Source organism: Thunnus maccoyii, chromosome 19 (genome assembly GCF_910596095.1).
Source record: "Thunnus maccoyii chromosome 19, fThuMac1.1, whole genome shotgun sequence".
Lineage (NCBI taxonomy): Eukaryota > Metazoa > Chordata > Actinopteri > Scombriformes > Scombridae > Thunnus > Thunnus maccoyii.
The window spans coordinates 5,874,294-5,890,128 of NC_056551.1; the positions used below are offsets into that span (position 1 = coordinate 5,874,294).

Consider the following 15,835-nt stretch of genomic DNA (forward strand, 5'->3'; position numbering starts at 1 on the left):
TCTGAAGATGGTGATATTACAGTCCTCACTGCTTTCCTGGTGAAGAAGGGGTCATTGCACTGGAGAAGCCGGCTGATACTTTTATTCTAAGCTGTTCTGCCCCTGTTTCTGTTTAAATTGTTGTTCCTGATGGTTAAGTCTGTGGCTGTGATGAAATCTACCACTGGCAGACAGCGTGGTTACCAGTTTCGCCCCTTGGTGAAAACATTCTTCTCAGGTTGGGTAAGCACCATGTCTGACAGGTTCTTCACCCCAAAAGTGTAAGACAAAACTTGTGTGTTTGTCTTTTCTTACCCTTGATGTGGTTGGATGATTATGTTTTTTTTGTTTTGTTTGTTTTGTTTGTTTTTGTTTTTTTGTGGTGAAATCAGAATCTTTATTCAGGACTACACTGGGAATATATGATGCAAGTTTCTGTATATAGTTAACCTTCTCCTTCATTGCATCAACGGTGAAATAGACCTGTTTTCTTCTGGTCTGGCGCTTTTTATCATGAATGACAATGAAAAGAAATCTTAATTCTATAGCATTTAGAATAAACAGTGGTTCAACATAATAATGCCACCAAGCATAATGTGTGGTCCATAAAGATTTTTTTCAGTTTAGTGTGGAAGAAATCGGCTGACCCACCCAACACCTTTGGGATGAACTGGAACACCAAATGCAAGACAAGGTTCAGTTGTGATAACACCAATATTGTCATACTAATAATATTTACAACAACAGAGCATCAGTTATCCTTGGATTGAAAGATCTGTCAGATAATGTAGGATGGCATATTCCAGTCTTGTGTTTTGAATTTGGTGGTGGGGCAACAATTCTGTTTGCATTTGGATAATGGATTGTACCTTTAAATCTTGAAAGGATGACTGCAGCACCTTTATGTATTAGATGTACTATTTGAGTCAGTATGTTTGAATGCTTTAGTTAGGCTACTTATTGTGCTGTCCTCTGTATTTTCTAATTGCAATATTTTCTGTTATCACATAGTCTGTATGCTTATATAATATCTAAGGATTATTACTGGAGAAATATAATATTAATAGTATAATATTAAAGTGGACAAATAGAGGTTTGGTCTGTTCATTAATCAAAGTATGACAGCAAAGTCACAGAAGTAACTAAATAGAGTACATTATTACAATTATCACAGTTATTATTATTAGGGGTTCAAGCCCAAAGGGTCAAGTTTATTATTATGTTTCTTCAGAAATGTTTTCACAAATTCCTGTGAGCTGGTGAATGCAAGAGCCATGAGATTTTGCCCTTTGATTGGAAGTTTTGTGCAAGTGCTGCTTAAGAAATATGACCCCAATCGGCCTAATGGTGGCGCTAACACCGAGTTTTGGCCTATAACTTTTGAACACTAAGTCTCACATACAAAATTCTTTTTTTCCTGGATTCCGTGGGATCAGACAAATCTATCCATATAAGCCACGCCCATTTGTGCCTTGATAGATTTTCCGCCATTTTGATTTTTTTTAAAAACACATTTTTGACATCTCCTAAACTGTAGGTCCACTTACCAACAACATTTCTGTGGATCATTATCAAAAGTTTCATAAATCTTGTTGATATCTTATTTAGTTTTCAAGATATTGACCGATGAACTTCAAAAAGGCTTGGCTCAGCACATAAATAGACCAAAATCAACAACCATTGGACCAATTATCACAGGACTTGCAGGATATGTCCACGTAAGTACCTGCAGCACACCCTGAAAGTTTCATTCAAATCAACCACTAGAGGGCGCTACAAATGCAAAAAATGAGCGTGGCATAATACAAATCAGACTATAAATTAGAAATTGTTTGTCCAATCATTACAAAACTCGCAGAATATGTTTCATTACAATGTTGGACTACGTGTGTAAAACTATTTTGAAATCTCTAAGTAGGGAGCGCCACCAGTTACAAACACGTGCATGGGCCTGGTGCAAATTTGGCCATAAATCAATGAGTTTGTCCAAACATCGCCAAACTTGGTGGATATTTTAATTAGGCTGTTGAAGCTTTTAACTTCTAACGGTCTGTCTTGGCTTGAACCTCGGAATCGCTACAATCGTCTATATTTATTATTATTACTGTCATATCATAGCCAACTCTCAGGTGTGGTATTAACATCGCCTGCAAATGTATAAACGTGACGTAATCGCGGGTGGGCGGGGTTTACGTCCAGGCACCATGGCTTCGGTAGGAACCGAGGTGAGTGTGTGAGCTTAATCTACGGCCAGCTTGTTTCACTTTCTCGCTGTATTCCGCGTCTCGGAAAAGGTGTTGCGCCCCGGCAACCGGTGACCCCGTAAATGAGCGGGAGAATTGTCGGTGTGGAGGCGTCGGTTTTGTCGTAACTTGCCTCTGCTGCCAGCCTGGACTCCCTTGCTTTTGTGCCGTACGGAGGGCAACTGAATGTGCAGGAAGATGCTGCGCCCGGGAACATGAATGGTCTGTGCAGGCGGGATGTGAGCTCTGCTCCGGGGGGTTTTTAGTCATTCATGGTCCAGGCTCATGTCACTGTCCTGCTTCTGTCCAGGTTTAGTGGTTCCAAATAAACCGCAGATGGACACGCATGCGTTTATAGACGACATTATTCACGACGTAGCTGTATTGTTTGTCACCGGCTTACTGGTGGCTAATTTATACACTGCTGTTTAGCTAGCTGCTAGCAGCTGTGCTAGTTAGCAGACTAGGCACACTTTCTCAAATCGACACAAAAACTGATCCTTGAGGTTCACATCTTTAAACGACACAGGAGTCTATGTGATATGGAACAATACGGCTTAATGCTCGGCTGATATTGTTCTCTTCTGCGTGCTGTACAGTATGTTAGCTCCTACATGATAATTGATGCAGTCAAATGAAGGCAGCATTGGCTTGGCTGCTTACAACCTCCCACTGTAAACATATTAAACCGGCTTTGATGCTCTCTGCATCATTATTCTTCACATCACACTTATCAAGTAATATGTTCCTGTTGTGTGGTTGTCTTTGTCAGCTATCTGCAGTTGTTTCCATGGCTTTCAGTCGGTATAAGGCACTCTAAGGCTAACTGTAACAAGTTACATTATTGTGTTTTAGTAAGGTTTCACTAGTAAAGATGGACCGATTTTACTAGCATAGAAGTGTGCACACGTATCAGCTTTAGTCTTTGTTTCTTTTTCTTCTTTCTTTTGAGAGAAAGGATCCAGTGTTGTTCGGCAGAGGTCGCTCCATCAGCGTTGTGATGAGATCTGCTTGTTCAAAGAGTCTGGAGGGGTAGTAGCAGAGAAAGGTTCACAGCCACTTCCGTTGAAATTCATGGTGTTGTCGTGAGTGATATGGCTTTGCATTTGACATATAGATAATGGGTGGCCTTAAAGGGTCTATTCACCAAAATCAGAAAAACACATTTCTCTACATACTTCTAGTTGTATCTGACCATGCAGATAATTTTAGTTTTATCTGCTGATATTTTCAGATTTTTGTTTCTGAAATGTCTCCGCTCTGCTCCAATACAGTGGAGGTGAATGGAATTTCATGGTGCGCAAAACAGTGGGAAATGACTGAGATACATATCTCTCCAGAAATAGGGTTCCTGTAATCCACAGGCCTCACTGTGATCAGTTTTAACAGGAGCGACCGAAGAAATAGATCCGGTGAAAACTGTTGACATTGATGGCTGATTGCCTGCATAACTAGTCTGTGCTCTATAATACTGTGATTGACATAAAAATGTAGTATCTATGGGTTTCACACTCTTGGTTGGACATATCATAGAGCTGAAGGAGAGTAATTATACGCACATCATGTATAGGTGCAAGGCTATTAGAAAGCAATTTAAATGAAAAAAAGTAACGCCTGCGCACTTACTTCAAGCCACAAAAGTTTAATCTGGACAATGTTTCAAGGCTCGGGGTAAAGTGTGCAAGTGTTACCTTTTTTCATGGACATATTATAGATCAATAGATTCATTGATTAATCAGAATAATATATAATAATAAGTAATTAACAGATCATTGAAAATAACTATTATTTGCAGCACTAATGGCTGGGCACCAGGCATAGTATATCTGGATGATTTGGATTTGGATAATGAACAGACCCTTTAACATCATAAACAAAGTCTGCTGTTTATTCTAATCAGACATTGCAAAAGTTTAAATGTGTGCCAGCTGCCAAAGTTCATGTTATGTTTTTGATTTTTAGGCTTGAAATTACAAAAGAAGTGGAGAGTGAGTCACCTCCTGTGTATCTCTTATTTGAACAGACTACATTTGCATTGTCCAAACAGCAGTTGCAGCACATTAACAGCATGTCCTTCCACAGAAAATGTACCAGCCTTATTTGTTAACACTGCGCCATGCAAATGACATCATTTACATAATTTATTGTACTAATAACTAACATGTTTTTAGTAAAAAGGTATAGATTATAGCTTGAGGTAAGGTAGTAGTAAGTGCAGGGCGCCTGTACAGTATTGCATTACATTAAACAGGTGTTTCTAATTTCCTGGTCACTGGTCCTGTACGGGTGTGTTTCATTCAGCATTCAGTTACTGTGTGCATTCAGACACAAGACCCAGCAAGAGAAAAGGCTTGGTTGAATGTCAAGCAGTACTTTTGGCGCTGTGGTTAAAGTACATTGTTGAGGTGAAATGGCCTTGCGACAGATACCATCCAGCTGATGTCATGTACTCTCAGGCATCTCCCTCGAATCCCAGGTTCTGATGGTGCTGCTGAAACAGCATGAAACAAACATATTTTGCGAATGTGTGTATAATTACATAAATATATATCTGTAGAAAACCATTTTTCATCAGGTATGGTTGATATGACGCAGATTGCTTGATCACTGGAAAAATCTGTTGACATAAGATATTTTTGAAGAGTAGTCTGTGCAGGAGCAGGAAAAGCTGAATGGGACTGTTCTTTATTAAAACTTCTGTACAGCACATGTGCTGTTTTCTACTTGTTTTTTTGTTCTTTTTTTAAAAACTTTTTATTGGTGTGACAAAACAAGTGTAGACATCAAGGGTTCCACAGACCAGTGAGCCACCTACTTTTCGTGTGTACAAATAAGTGCAACATTATGAGTGCCTTGCAGGAGAGATGGCCGGAAAATTTGTCGTTATCTCCATACTTGCATATTGCCTCTCCCCCCTCTGACAGCTGGCTTTTTACTTTGCCTTCAATGCGGCCATTTGAGAACAGGAATGGCCACATGTGGTCAAACAACAATTCGTTCAAACCAGTTAGTTTCTAGTTTTACAGTCTATAGCCATGGTAGTGGCTCCGCACTGTTGTTTTGAATTTTGTCTGATCCCACAGTGCCAGGCTTTAAAAAAACCCTGTGCAGAGATGAAAAGTCAGGAGATCAGAGTTATTATAATTCATCCTCCAGGACCATGAATGTTGGTACCAAATGTCATAGCAATCCATCCACTAGTTAGTAACAGTCGAGATATTTCAATAAAGAACAAAAAAGTCAACCTCATGGTGGTGATAGAAGAGAGTCAAAGTGAAATGATCATCAAAGTCATAAGAATATATCATCTGGGAACCATGAATATCTCTATCAATTATACCAAATTTGTGCCAATCCATCAAGTAGATGTTATAGTAGAGTAGTATAGTAGATATATTACCATCTATGCTTGTAACTGTGACCAGTCAGAATATCACCAAAGTCGTTTGAATGCGGCCTCTAGGAACCTTAAATAGCTGTTGTAAATTTCATGGCCACCATTAATAGTTGTAGATTTTGTAGAGTTGTAAAGGTGAGATATTACAACTGAGCACAAAATTAGCCCCAGCCACTGGCCAAATGCTGGTAAAATATGCAAGTGGCTGGTAGATTTTCTTCACTCACCAGCCAAAAAAAAAGGTAATCAATTGAGTGGCTGGTAAAATTTGAACATTCATTAGCCATTTGGCTGGTGGACAAAAAAGTTAATTTTGCACCCTGTGTTACACCCTGAACCACAAATGTCAACCTTGTGGTGGTACTAGAAGAAAAGTCAGGGGTTCACCAAAGAAACAGTATATCCACACAGTGTGTGCTCAGCAAATTTCATGGTAATCTACTTGTTAGATTTTGATGTGCGTTGGGATTATTGGACATTTTGGAGATTAGTCTCTGGGTGTCATGAATCTCCAAAGGAAATTTTATGGAGATCTGGACTTAAGTCTTTGAGACACCTTTGTCATAAAGTGTTTGCCAAATGGAGGTAAATGATCAGGAATCCTATTCTGAAGACCATGAATGAAACTAAAGCTGTTTCAAAGTAGTTGAGGTTTTATTCTCGGCCAAAGTGTTTGATGGACAGATGGAATAACAACATTGTTCTTAGACCCCGCTGCTAATGGGCTGCAAACCCATTGCAAGACATCAAAATCCATAGTCAAAGTAATTATTTTCCACATCTATGCTCTCTTTCGTCTCTGTGTGTTTGCTTGGACTATGTTGTACCTGCTGTGGTGCTAGAGGGGAAGTTAGAGGATCACCAAAATCATTAGGGCTTAATTATCTTGGGGACAACGAATATCTGTACCAGACTTGATGGCAATCCATCCGTTAGCTGTCAAGATGTTTCACACTAAACTAAAAACGTTAACTTCATCGTGGTGCTAGAGGAAACGTCAGGGGATCACCAAAGGCTTCAGTAGGCTTCATCCTCTGGGGACCATGAAGGTCTTAAGCAAAATGTCATGGCAGTCCATCCTTTACTTGTGGAAATGTTTCAGTCTGGACCAAAGCGACAGACAGACCAACACTGATACTCAGAGAGCCTTGCTGCATACCGTGGCTGTTAGCATTGCTAAAGGAAAGGCCTTGTGATAGTCTGTCATCTGCTTTGTTTCAGTATGTTGTCCCTGTTGCTATTAAGTAAGACATCTGGCCTGCATTGTGTAACTTTTAATCTTTACAATCATGTTGCATATCTACTCGGTTACAGTGTATATAGACATTAACTCTAATGGGCTCAAATGGGCACAAGAATTTGTTATGGTGTAGTTACAATGAGTTTCTCATTATAACATCACAGGCTCCAGGTTTTCTCATATACAGGATGAGGTTTTGTCATTTCTTATGGATGGCCTCTTTTTGTGTCTTGTGTTTGTTGCATAGCACATAGTGAACTGTTCCTGTATATATTGTGTTGTAAATTTTTCTTTACTACCCCGTTGGCTTTACTATCTCTCTTGCATATCTGTCTGATTTTTTTTTTGTTTGTTTTACATTCTTGCAACTCAGCCATGGTTGGAGGGAAGTGCTTATGTTCTTTTTTCGTGCGTCGACTGCTGAAAGTTGATAAACCTGACCTCGTGTGTCAGGATTAGGTTGTCATTGTTATGTTGTGAAACAGGAGAAGCCACCGACATCTATACATCTGCGTTCCTATGTTAATGAGTTCCCCTGAGGAGACAACATATTTCCCTTTGGAATATGACAAACCTCTATTACTCTTATAATAAGTTATGTATTTAAGTCATTAATTAAACAAAAAAATGCCAGACATTTACTGGCTCCACCTCCTCAAATATGAGGATTTCCTGTTTTTTCTCTGATCAGTGGATTCTGCACTGTACTGTTGGTCAGACAAAACAAGGAATTGATTGAAAATAACTGACACATTATTAAAATAATAATGAGAAGCACTGAAAATATAAATAATATATTGAATGTATACATAAACTAGAATGTAGACCAAATATATAATGGAACACATAGAGTACAAAGACCAGAGGGCAACAGAAAGCCTTTGTAAAGATCCTTTATGCTAAGCTGGTTTCCTACATTTATATTCCTGTGGAAGTTTGTAGTGTAATATAGTGCTTCAGTTTATCTCTTCTGGCCCTTTTGTTGTTGCTTTTGCAACTGTTTTTGAGGCTTTTTCCCCATTGACAACTTGGACTGTTCTGTGACTTAATATGTGGTGCATGGCCTGGCTGGCATGGTTTGTGTTTTGCTGCTGCCTTGATTGACCTGAGGCTCAGTGAAGACAAAAGATTCTCCTGTTGAGAGGTTTTGGATGCGGACTGATGTCGGAAAAATGGAAAAAGTTTGGCTCCTCAGGCTCCTCGCTGACATCCAGTTTGCTTCTGGGGCTTTCATTCTTCTACTTCTACTATCTTTCCTCCTTCCCTAGGTGCTCCTCAAGTGGCTGTGCAGGCACACCAGCTATGTGGCAGAAAGGCAAGAACAACAATAACTGGACCGGAGATTGTCGTAGAATTACAATATTGAGAAACAGAAAGACAAAGCACACACAATCTAACCCAAAGATTTGTAATAAAATGATGAGTGAGTGATTTTTGCTCCTTTTTTTTCCAAAAACTACAACTGACATCAACATGTTGGCGTGAAGTGTAGGGTATGTGCAGGATTTTAAAAAAAGTATATAAATGACTTGTACGGCAGGTCTGTTCCAATGAATGTCTTCACTTTCAGTGAGGTCTTCCAGTTTAAAGAAATGGAGCGGTGCTACAGTTTGAACTGACTGAGCATGCTCTGTGGAGACCCTCTGAAGAGGAAGACCGACAGAGGGAGCCACCAGGTCACATGACCGGCGAGGTGAATGTGCATGCGGGGAAAGAAAAGGAAAAGAGGAACAATCTGTTCGACACATTCTCTCTCGCTCGCTCCCTCTCTCTGTCCTCCCCCTTCCCTCTCTCCTCTCTCTCTCTCTCCTTCTCTCTCTCTCACTCTCTCTCTCTCTCTCTCTCAATCACACACTCTCTCTCTCTCACTTTCTCACGCACACACTGCCTCTCTGACGCCTTCCTCTTCTCAATGGAGGCCATGAGAAGAAAGCAGGTATGATGCTTCCTGGAGGCACACAAGGGAAAAGACATGTTAGCTTTATACTCTTCACCCTTGGTTGCTTTTGAATGGTCTGAGCAGATGCACAGTCTTGCTTCCATGCTCCTTTTAGCCATTTTCTATTAAAGTTACAATCAATTGATTTGAGCTCTTGCTGTCTTCTCGTTGAGATGGTTTCTCAGTTTGTAAGATGTGCTTCTTGAGACACTTGCTGCTGCTTTATCAGCACCTCATTGCTCTTGATTCCTGAAATCGAGGACTTGATCTCGATGATTATTTTATTTTGGTAGCAGTGCTGCTGTATCAAAGAGAGATTTGAGTCTGCCGTGTTGGATGCTGTTGTTGGGAGAGAGCTCCTCATGGATTAGCACAACAGCTGTATTTAGAGCAATCACTAAACAGGAAATACGATTTCAGCCTTGATACGGGAAGAAAAGTCTGACCTCCTGAAGATCTGGAATCTACCCTGACGGTAGATTTTCTAAACTCAGAACAAACCTTGTCTTTTTCCTCATACCTCTTCTTTTATCCTTCCTCTGTGCTCTCTGTGTATCCCTCATGGTCAGTATATAATGAGGTCTCTGGGGACTAAATGTATTTGCAGCTGAAGCTATGTGATCAGGAGTATACTGGAACATATGGCTGCAGTGACTATCTGAGTGATTATCAATCTAAAGGTTGCCTGTCAGGCTGTGGTGTTAGATTCCATGTCTACCAGCGTTCTGCTTTCTGTCTGGTTAGACCTTACATGTGTTGATACATCAGTTTGCATAATGAGTCACTGGGAAGGTAAATAACTGGCATATGTTAAGTCACTTTTCTGCCTTTGTTTGGATAGTGCAAAGTAAAAAGCTGACAGGAAATTAGAAGAGAGAGGAGAGATGGCATGCTGGACTCAAACTGGGGTCGTTGTGATCACAGCCCCGTATTTTGTCATTTTTGCTTTAAGAAAATGCAAAGTCAAGAACCACATTTAGAATAGTGTCTCTCAGCCTCGGGATCGGGACAACTGAAAGGGGTTGCAAGAACATAGAAACATGAAAGAATTAACACAAGATCAGGTGTTTTTCTGACTTCCCTCCAATCTTTTCCTTTTTCCGGTGACATACTTCATAGTCTCACCTCCTCAGACCTCTAAAAATAATTCAAACAAAACAAGAGACCTCTCTGTGGTCAAACTGCTCACAGCTCACAGACGAGGCTTCACAAATAGCCGCTGCTTCATTTAAAAGGATAAGGAACCACTGCTTTAGATGATCAGGAATTCATCCTTTTTTACTTTGGCAGTTTGCAGTGCAGTTGTGTACTTTTTTTTTTTATTGTTCAATCTCATTGGAGTGTTGGGACCTTGATTTTGTCACTGGCAGTCTAACAGCTGATTGTGTAAGTTGTTTGTGCTTTGTATTTAGGTGGCTCTGACTTATTTTCAGGCCTCTTGCAGTAGATCTAAAGATAGGTCATATCAGTGTGGAGGTCCAGGCCTTGTCACATACCAGCTTCATATAATGTCGTAGGGATTCTAGGCAGTCAAGATGGTGATTGAACAATCAGAATATTTTATTAGCAGTATAAAAATCTGTTATAATCTGTTAAGACCGTATTTCTAATTAGCTTATTTGCTGTATTAGGAGAGAGTCCAATCTTTGAATATAAACTCTGAACCATTGGCTGAAGCTTTGATCTATTCTAACATCTTTCCATTTTTTAATGTGCTACTTAAGGCTTCTGATCAGCACTCTTAGCCTTGGCTTCACATTTGGAGCTTCTCTCAGCAGCCCCCATATTCCCATCCACAAGCCTCCAGACTTTCCCCATCTAGTGGAAAACTGCTGCAATGGCCGCATACTGTCAGTAAACAATCTGGTTGCGAAATGGCGGAGATCTGCAGACAGCCTTCTCTGCCTCCCTTCCCCCCCTCTCCTTTCTGTTCTCCTGTGCGGATGTTCCACTTTCCACCACTAGGGGGAGGGATGAGCCTGGTGTGTGTATTTTTTTTTTTTTTTTTTTTTTGTAACTGGCTTTCTTCAATCCATGAAAAAAGGAACTAAAGGATTCTTCTTTCCTTCACCCTCACATGTGCTCACTAGATTCCTTGAGGATTGTCCCAGACTAGATGTTCACTGGGAAACACCTCAGTTATTCTGCTCACAGGCCGGCTCCTGGTCTGACCTTGTTGCTGTCTCGTCCTTGGCTCAGGGACTCAGGAGAACATGTTCAGGAGAAAGATTTGGGAAATCTGTCCTGATGACTCATTTAGTTGGGTTTGAATGTGGACAGGTTTCAGACTCTAAAATCTGAGGATTTGACTGTCAGAAACCTTGGAGAGGAGAATTTAAGGAGAAAATGAAGCTGTCAGTGGTCTGTCTGTTGCAGGTCTTTTGATTGGGCTGGTTTGGAGAAATAGTGTTTCCTCTGTTTTCTTGGAGCAATAAAACACAGCGTCTGCTCTTACTACTCACTAGATATGAACCCTTGCCCCAATCAGCACATATGTCTGGATGTCTACCTTTATTCTGAGCCACACATACAGTCGTGGAGAGTGTAAACTTTTCTGTTCAGTGCTGGTTATGCTGCCCTCCAAGGACAAACTGACCTAGGTCCACTTTCTTTTTGACATTTGATGTGAAGAGTGTGAAGGGATTGGAACAAAGGCAGTGGCTTTGATAAGCAAAATGAAAGCAAAAGCGTGGTTTCATGATGCTTTTCTCCCGGGCCTCTTCCTTCAAGCCCATTTTCCCAGAGTGAGCATGAGGTTGACGATCCGCACAGAAGACAGAGCTTTACATTTCCTGGTGTTGCCTCTTGAACTGCTTCCTCCTGTGAGATGTAAAGAGGGTCTGTGGGTGGTTGAGATTTCTTTTGAAGCCTGTGGCTTGTGTACTACACCGCTGGTTGGCTGTAGCAAGAGTAGAAAGAGAGACGACAGACAATGAAAGAGCTCAGGGGTGTCCTTCATTCTCTTGGCTTACTCTATAGTCTTTGGTTCTGACAAAGATGCATCACTAATAAGCACAAAGAAAGGTTTTAGACCGCCTTCTTTGTACAAAAGTAAGATAGTTTTATTCACATACTCATTCTTAGACCTGGATTTTTTCAGATTTGTCGCATAATTGCTTAGTCAAAATGAATTGGCAGCGATTTTAATAATGGATTAATCATTTAAGCTATTTATTAAGCAAGCATGCCAAACAGTCTCTGCTTCCAGCTTGTAAAATGTGAGAATTTATTACCTTTCTCTGTTTTTATATCATTTGGGACTACTGCAACGATTATTTCCATTATTAATGAATCTGTCAACATTAATTTCAACTAACTGATTAATCATTTAGTCTTCAACTGTCCTATTTTGTCTAAAACCTCAAAATATTCAGTTTGTAATGATAAAAGACAAAGAAAAGCAGTAAGTCCTCACTTGTGAGACGCTGGAACTAGAGAATCTTTAGTATTTTTTCTTGAAAAGTGACTTAAACATTTCATTGATTGATTAATTGTTGGTTATACATTTTCTGTTGATCCGTTTAAATAATCATTTGCATAATTGTTGTCATTGTGTCAGCATTGTAATTGTAAATTGAAAATCTTTGGTTTTTGACTGTGGGACTAAACAGGCACTTCAAAGAGGCTACCCTGAGCTTTGGGAACCTGTGATGGACATTTTTACGTGTTTTTTGGCATTTTACAGACTAACTGACTGATTGAAAGTTATAATTGATTGAATTGAAAATAAAATAATTGTTAGTTGCAGCTCTAAATTTGATTTCTCCTTACATATGTCTTCTTTCAGCCCGCTGGTATAGCCAAGGGCAGCTTGGATAAGGGTGCATCCACAAAGAAAGAGGGACTCGATCCAGCGAGCAACGGAGAGGAGAAGCCAGGTATCAGTCAAAATAAACTTGAAAGCACTTTTATGTATGAAAATGTATACAATGTAGTATGCATGATGTCTTTGGTTCTGATCCATAGATGGAGACAGTGAGGTAGTAGCCAGACTGGCCTCTTCCCCTGCAGCTGAGGCAATGCTCAACGGCAGCGAATGTGACAACATGAGGCACAAGAGCCCGACACATGGCTCTGCAACAGGAAACAAGACTTTACTGTTGGTAAATGAAAATGGCATGTCAGACGCGGAGCCACCGCACGGCTCCGTTACTGGCAGCAATGGATTCATTCTCATTAAACAACAGCAGCAGGAAGGCAGCTCTGCAGCGACGCCAGGTTTGGGAGTTTCCCCTCACAGGACTAACTGGTTGCCTTCGGGCTCACCGACAGGGGGACACACGACCAAACCCCTCCCCACCTCGGCGTCTGGGTGCGCACAAAGTCCAGGTGCACTAAGGACTGACCCCAGTACAGGGGCTATGTCAGGACAGGGGGCACCAGACACTAAAAATGGCACAGGCCCATCTCCTGCCCCGGCTCCAGCGCCCGTCACGATACACAGGGCGCGCAAGACCATGTCTAGACCTGCCGTTAGCCCGGCACAAAAGGTAAACAATACTCAATATCTTACTTGAATTTGTTTTTGTCTCATTGATGTTTTTTGTCTATTTGTCTCATTATTCTCTGTTAGGGCTGAGTGACAGAGTTGAAATCATTATCACAATGTAAATATGAATATCTTTCCAACATCATTATACAGTAAATGATCAAATGTTCATCCCAAAGGTGTTGGGGTTGAGGTCAGGGCTCTGTGCAGGCCAGTCAAGTTCTTCCACACCAAACTGGGAAAACCAGTCAAAAGTTTGGACACACCTTCCCATCCACTTAAATGAAAAAGTGTGTCCAAACTTTTGACTGGTATTGTATGTCCTCATACTTTTGGCCATACAGTGTATAATTATGAGTTAAACATACGCAAAATTACATATAAAATGATGAAATTGTTGTTTAATGTAGTGAAGTGTGTTCCCTTACATCAGACAAAACTATTTGAATGTATAAATCAAACTTTAATAGCTCTTTTCTTCTTAGTGTTTTTTTTGTTAAAAATTGTGAAAATCCCAAAACAATGAGCCTCTCCAGTAACAAATAGACTGCTAACATGATGATCATAATAGTTTTGGTTCTCGTCACCTGCAGCTTCTTAACAGGGAATTAAGAGAAGCAAAGAGTGCCAAAATGGAGACTCAAGTTGCACCTGATGCGCAGAAATCCTCGCAGCAGTCCTCCGCTCAGAACCATCTACCTCAGAGTCCTCCGGATACGCCAGCTTCAGCACAAACAGCTCCATCAGCTTCACCAGCAGCACCTCCACCAACTCCAGCTCCTGCAGCCACTTCAGCTCCTCCGGCTCCTCCGGCTCCTCCGGCTCCTCCAGCTCCTCCAGCTGCGGCACCAGCCAAGATCCAACTAGGTCAGACAGATTCCAGACACAAGTCAAAATACACACACTATGTCTGACTCTGGAAAAATGTTTTTTGTTCTTGGATTTCATAGAAAAGTAATCAGTCACAATCTTAGTGTAAATCTTTCTCATCTTGTGCTGTAGGCTCTTACTCAGGAGGATTGTCATCCCGTAAGAAAAAGAGGAGGATGGGAACGTATAGCCTGGTTCCCAAGAAGAAAACCAAAGTGCTCAAGCAGAGAACTATGCTGGAAATGTTCCCACAGTCTGCCAAGAGCCCACCGGTCTGTGTTCCTCGCTTTTATTTAAAACAAACTTAACCAAACAAACGAATGAAAAGAAATGGATCCCTTCTTTAGCCACTTGGCTGACATCTCAGTTTTGAACAAAGAAGAAATGAAAGTCACTTTATCAGTTATATTATACATTTATTGACACTTTCAGACATTTTAAACATTTTTATCAATCTGCCACCTTTCTCTAGTCAGTATTGAATCAGTAAAGTAAAAACGTGGAGTTAACTTTTTAAACACATGCAGCCATACAAGAACATTGCCTAAAGAATACTATTTAAAAACTGCAAAAAGTAAACAAGTTCACAAATCTTAGCAAACATTCAATGGAAATTTGCAGAGCAGTTTTTCATACTGATAATATGCTACAGACACATATAGGTTGGCATCACAAAAGTATATTTCACAGTATATTTTGAGATTGCTATGGTCATTTCTAGTCTTTTCTTATCTTACAGACTAAAGAGGTAGCAAACATTAACGGTGAGAAGGTTGAAAATGCATCTGAGGAGGAGGAGTCAGAAGAGGTGGAGTCTGAGGAAGAGGAACGACAGCAGCAAGCAAGTCGAACATATGAACCCATCCCCCAGGTTGGTACATAGAAGCTGTTGTGTTCATTCCATATTGTCCCAACATCACATGGTGGTATTTTCTATTTAATGTGTGAAGTGCAAAATTTGAAGACCTTTTAATGGAAATATTGTTGAAGACAGCTGTGTTGAGTGACCCTTTTGGCAAATAAAGTGATAAATCAGTTGGTGAATAATTAAGGTCTCAGTTTCAATGTTGACATGATGGATGGATATGCTATATATATATATATATATATATATATATATATATATATATATATATATATATATTATATATATATATTTTTTATATTATATTTTTTTTTTTTTTGCAGGCGGGTGATGAGCAGGAATCTGAAGACTCGGGAGAAGAATATGGAGAGGAGGAGGGCACAGAATCTGACTTGGTAAGATCTACTCACCATCATTTCTCCACCTAACCACATCAAAATATTAAATGTCATCTCACACCGGCTCTTTTGTCTGAAGACAGAACAAAAGTGAGTGCAGTTAAATGTTTTGTCTCCCATTATTGTTAACAAATTGCTCTCGGTCCATGTAATCATCTCTGTGAATGAACTCCATCCATCTGCCTCAGAGCTCGGAGTCTAGTCTGAAGAAGAAGTTGAAAAAGAAAACAAAAGGAGACAGCGCTTGGCTCAGGCCATCCAGGAAACGAAAAAGGAGGATAAAGGCCAAAGGTGATAACCGCTCCCGTCACACTCACACTTTTTTTTTTGGGCTAAAAATTACTAATGAAAATTTTATTTTTAATTATTATTCAAATGTTTGTAGCTACAAGCTGACTGTGAGCTCTTGACTGTA

At 40.3% G+C, this 15,835-nt stretch overlaps 1 protein-coding gene across 5 annotated transcripts in view; it reads left to right on the top strand.

Annotated features, from left to right (window-relative positions):
• Positions 1-1,482: 1,482 nt before the first annotated feature.
• ehmt1b (euchromatic histone-lysine N-methyltransferase 1b) overlaps positions 1,483-15,835 on the top strand; it is a 35,106-nt gene continuing 20,753 nt past the window's right edge. The window contains exons 1-8 of one of the 5 annotated variants that reach the window (XM_042394891.1): positions 1,483-1,697; positions 12,586-12,676; positions 12,765-13,288; positions 13,881-14,154; positions 14,290-14,429; positions 14,897-15,028; positions 15,346-15,417; positions 15,609-15,711. In XM_042394891.1, coding sequence (XP_042250825.1) covers positions 12,818-13,288; positions 13,881-14,154; positions 14,290-14,429; positions 14,897-15,028; positions 15,346-15,417; positions 15,609-15,711 — 1,192 coding nt within the window. In that variant the 5' untranslated portion in view covers positions 1,483-1,697; positions 12,586-12,676; positions 12,765-12,817. Of the gene's footprint in view, positions 1,698-2,124; positions 2,205-2,229; positions 2,445-3,233; positions 3,308-8,438; positions 8,553-12,585; positions 12,677-12,764; positions 13,289-13,880; positions 14,155-14,289; positions 14,430-14,896; positions 15,029-15,345; positions 15,418-15,608; positions 15,712-15,835 lie in introns of those variants that run through there. The other 4 variants (XM_042394887.1, XM_042394890.1, XM_042394892.1 and 1 more) reach the window with 4 other exon arrangements.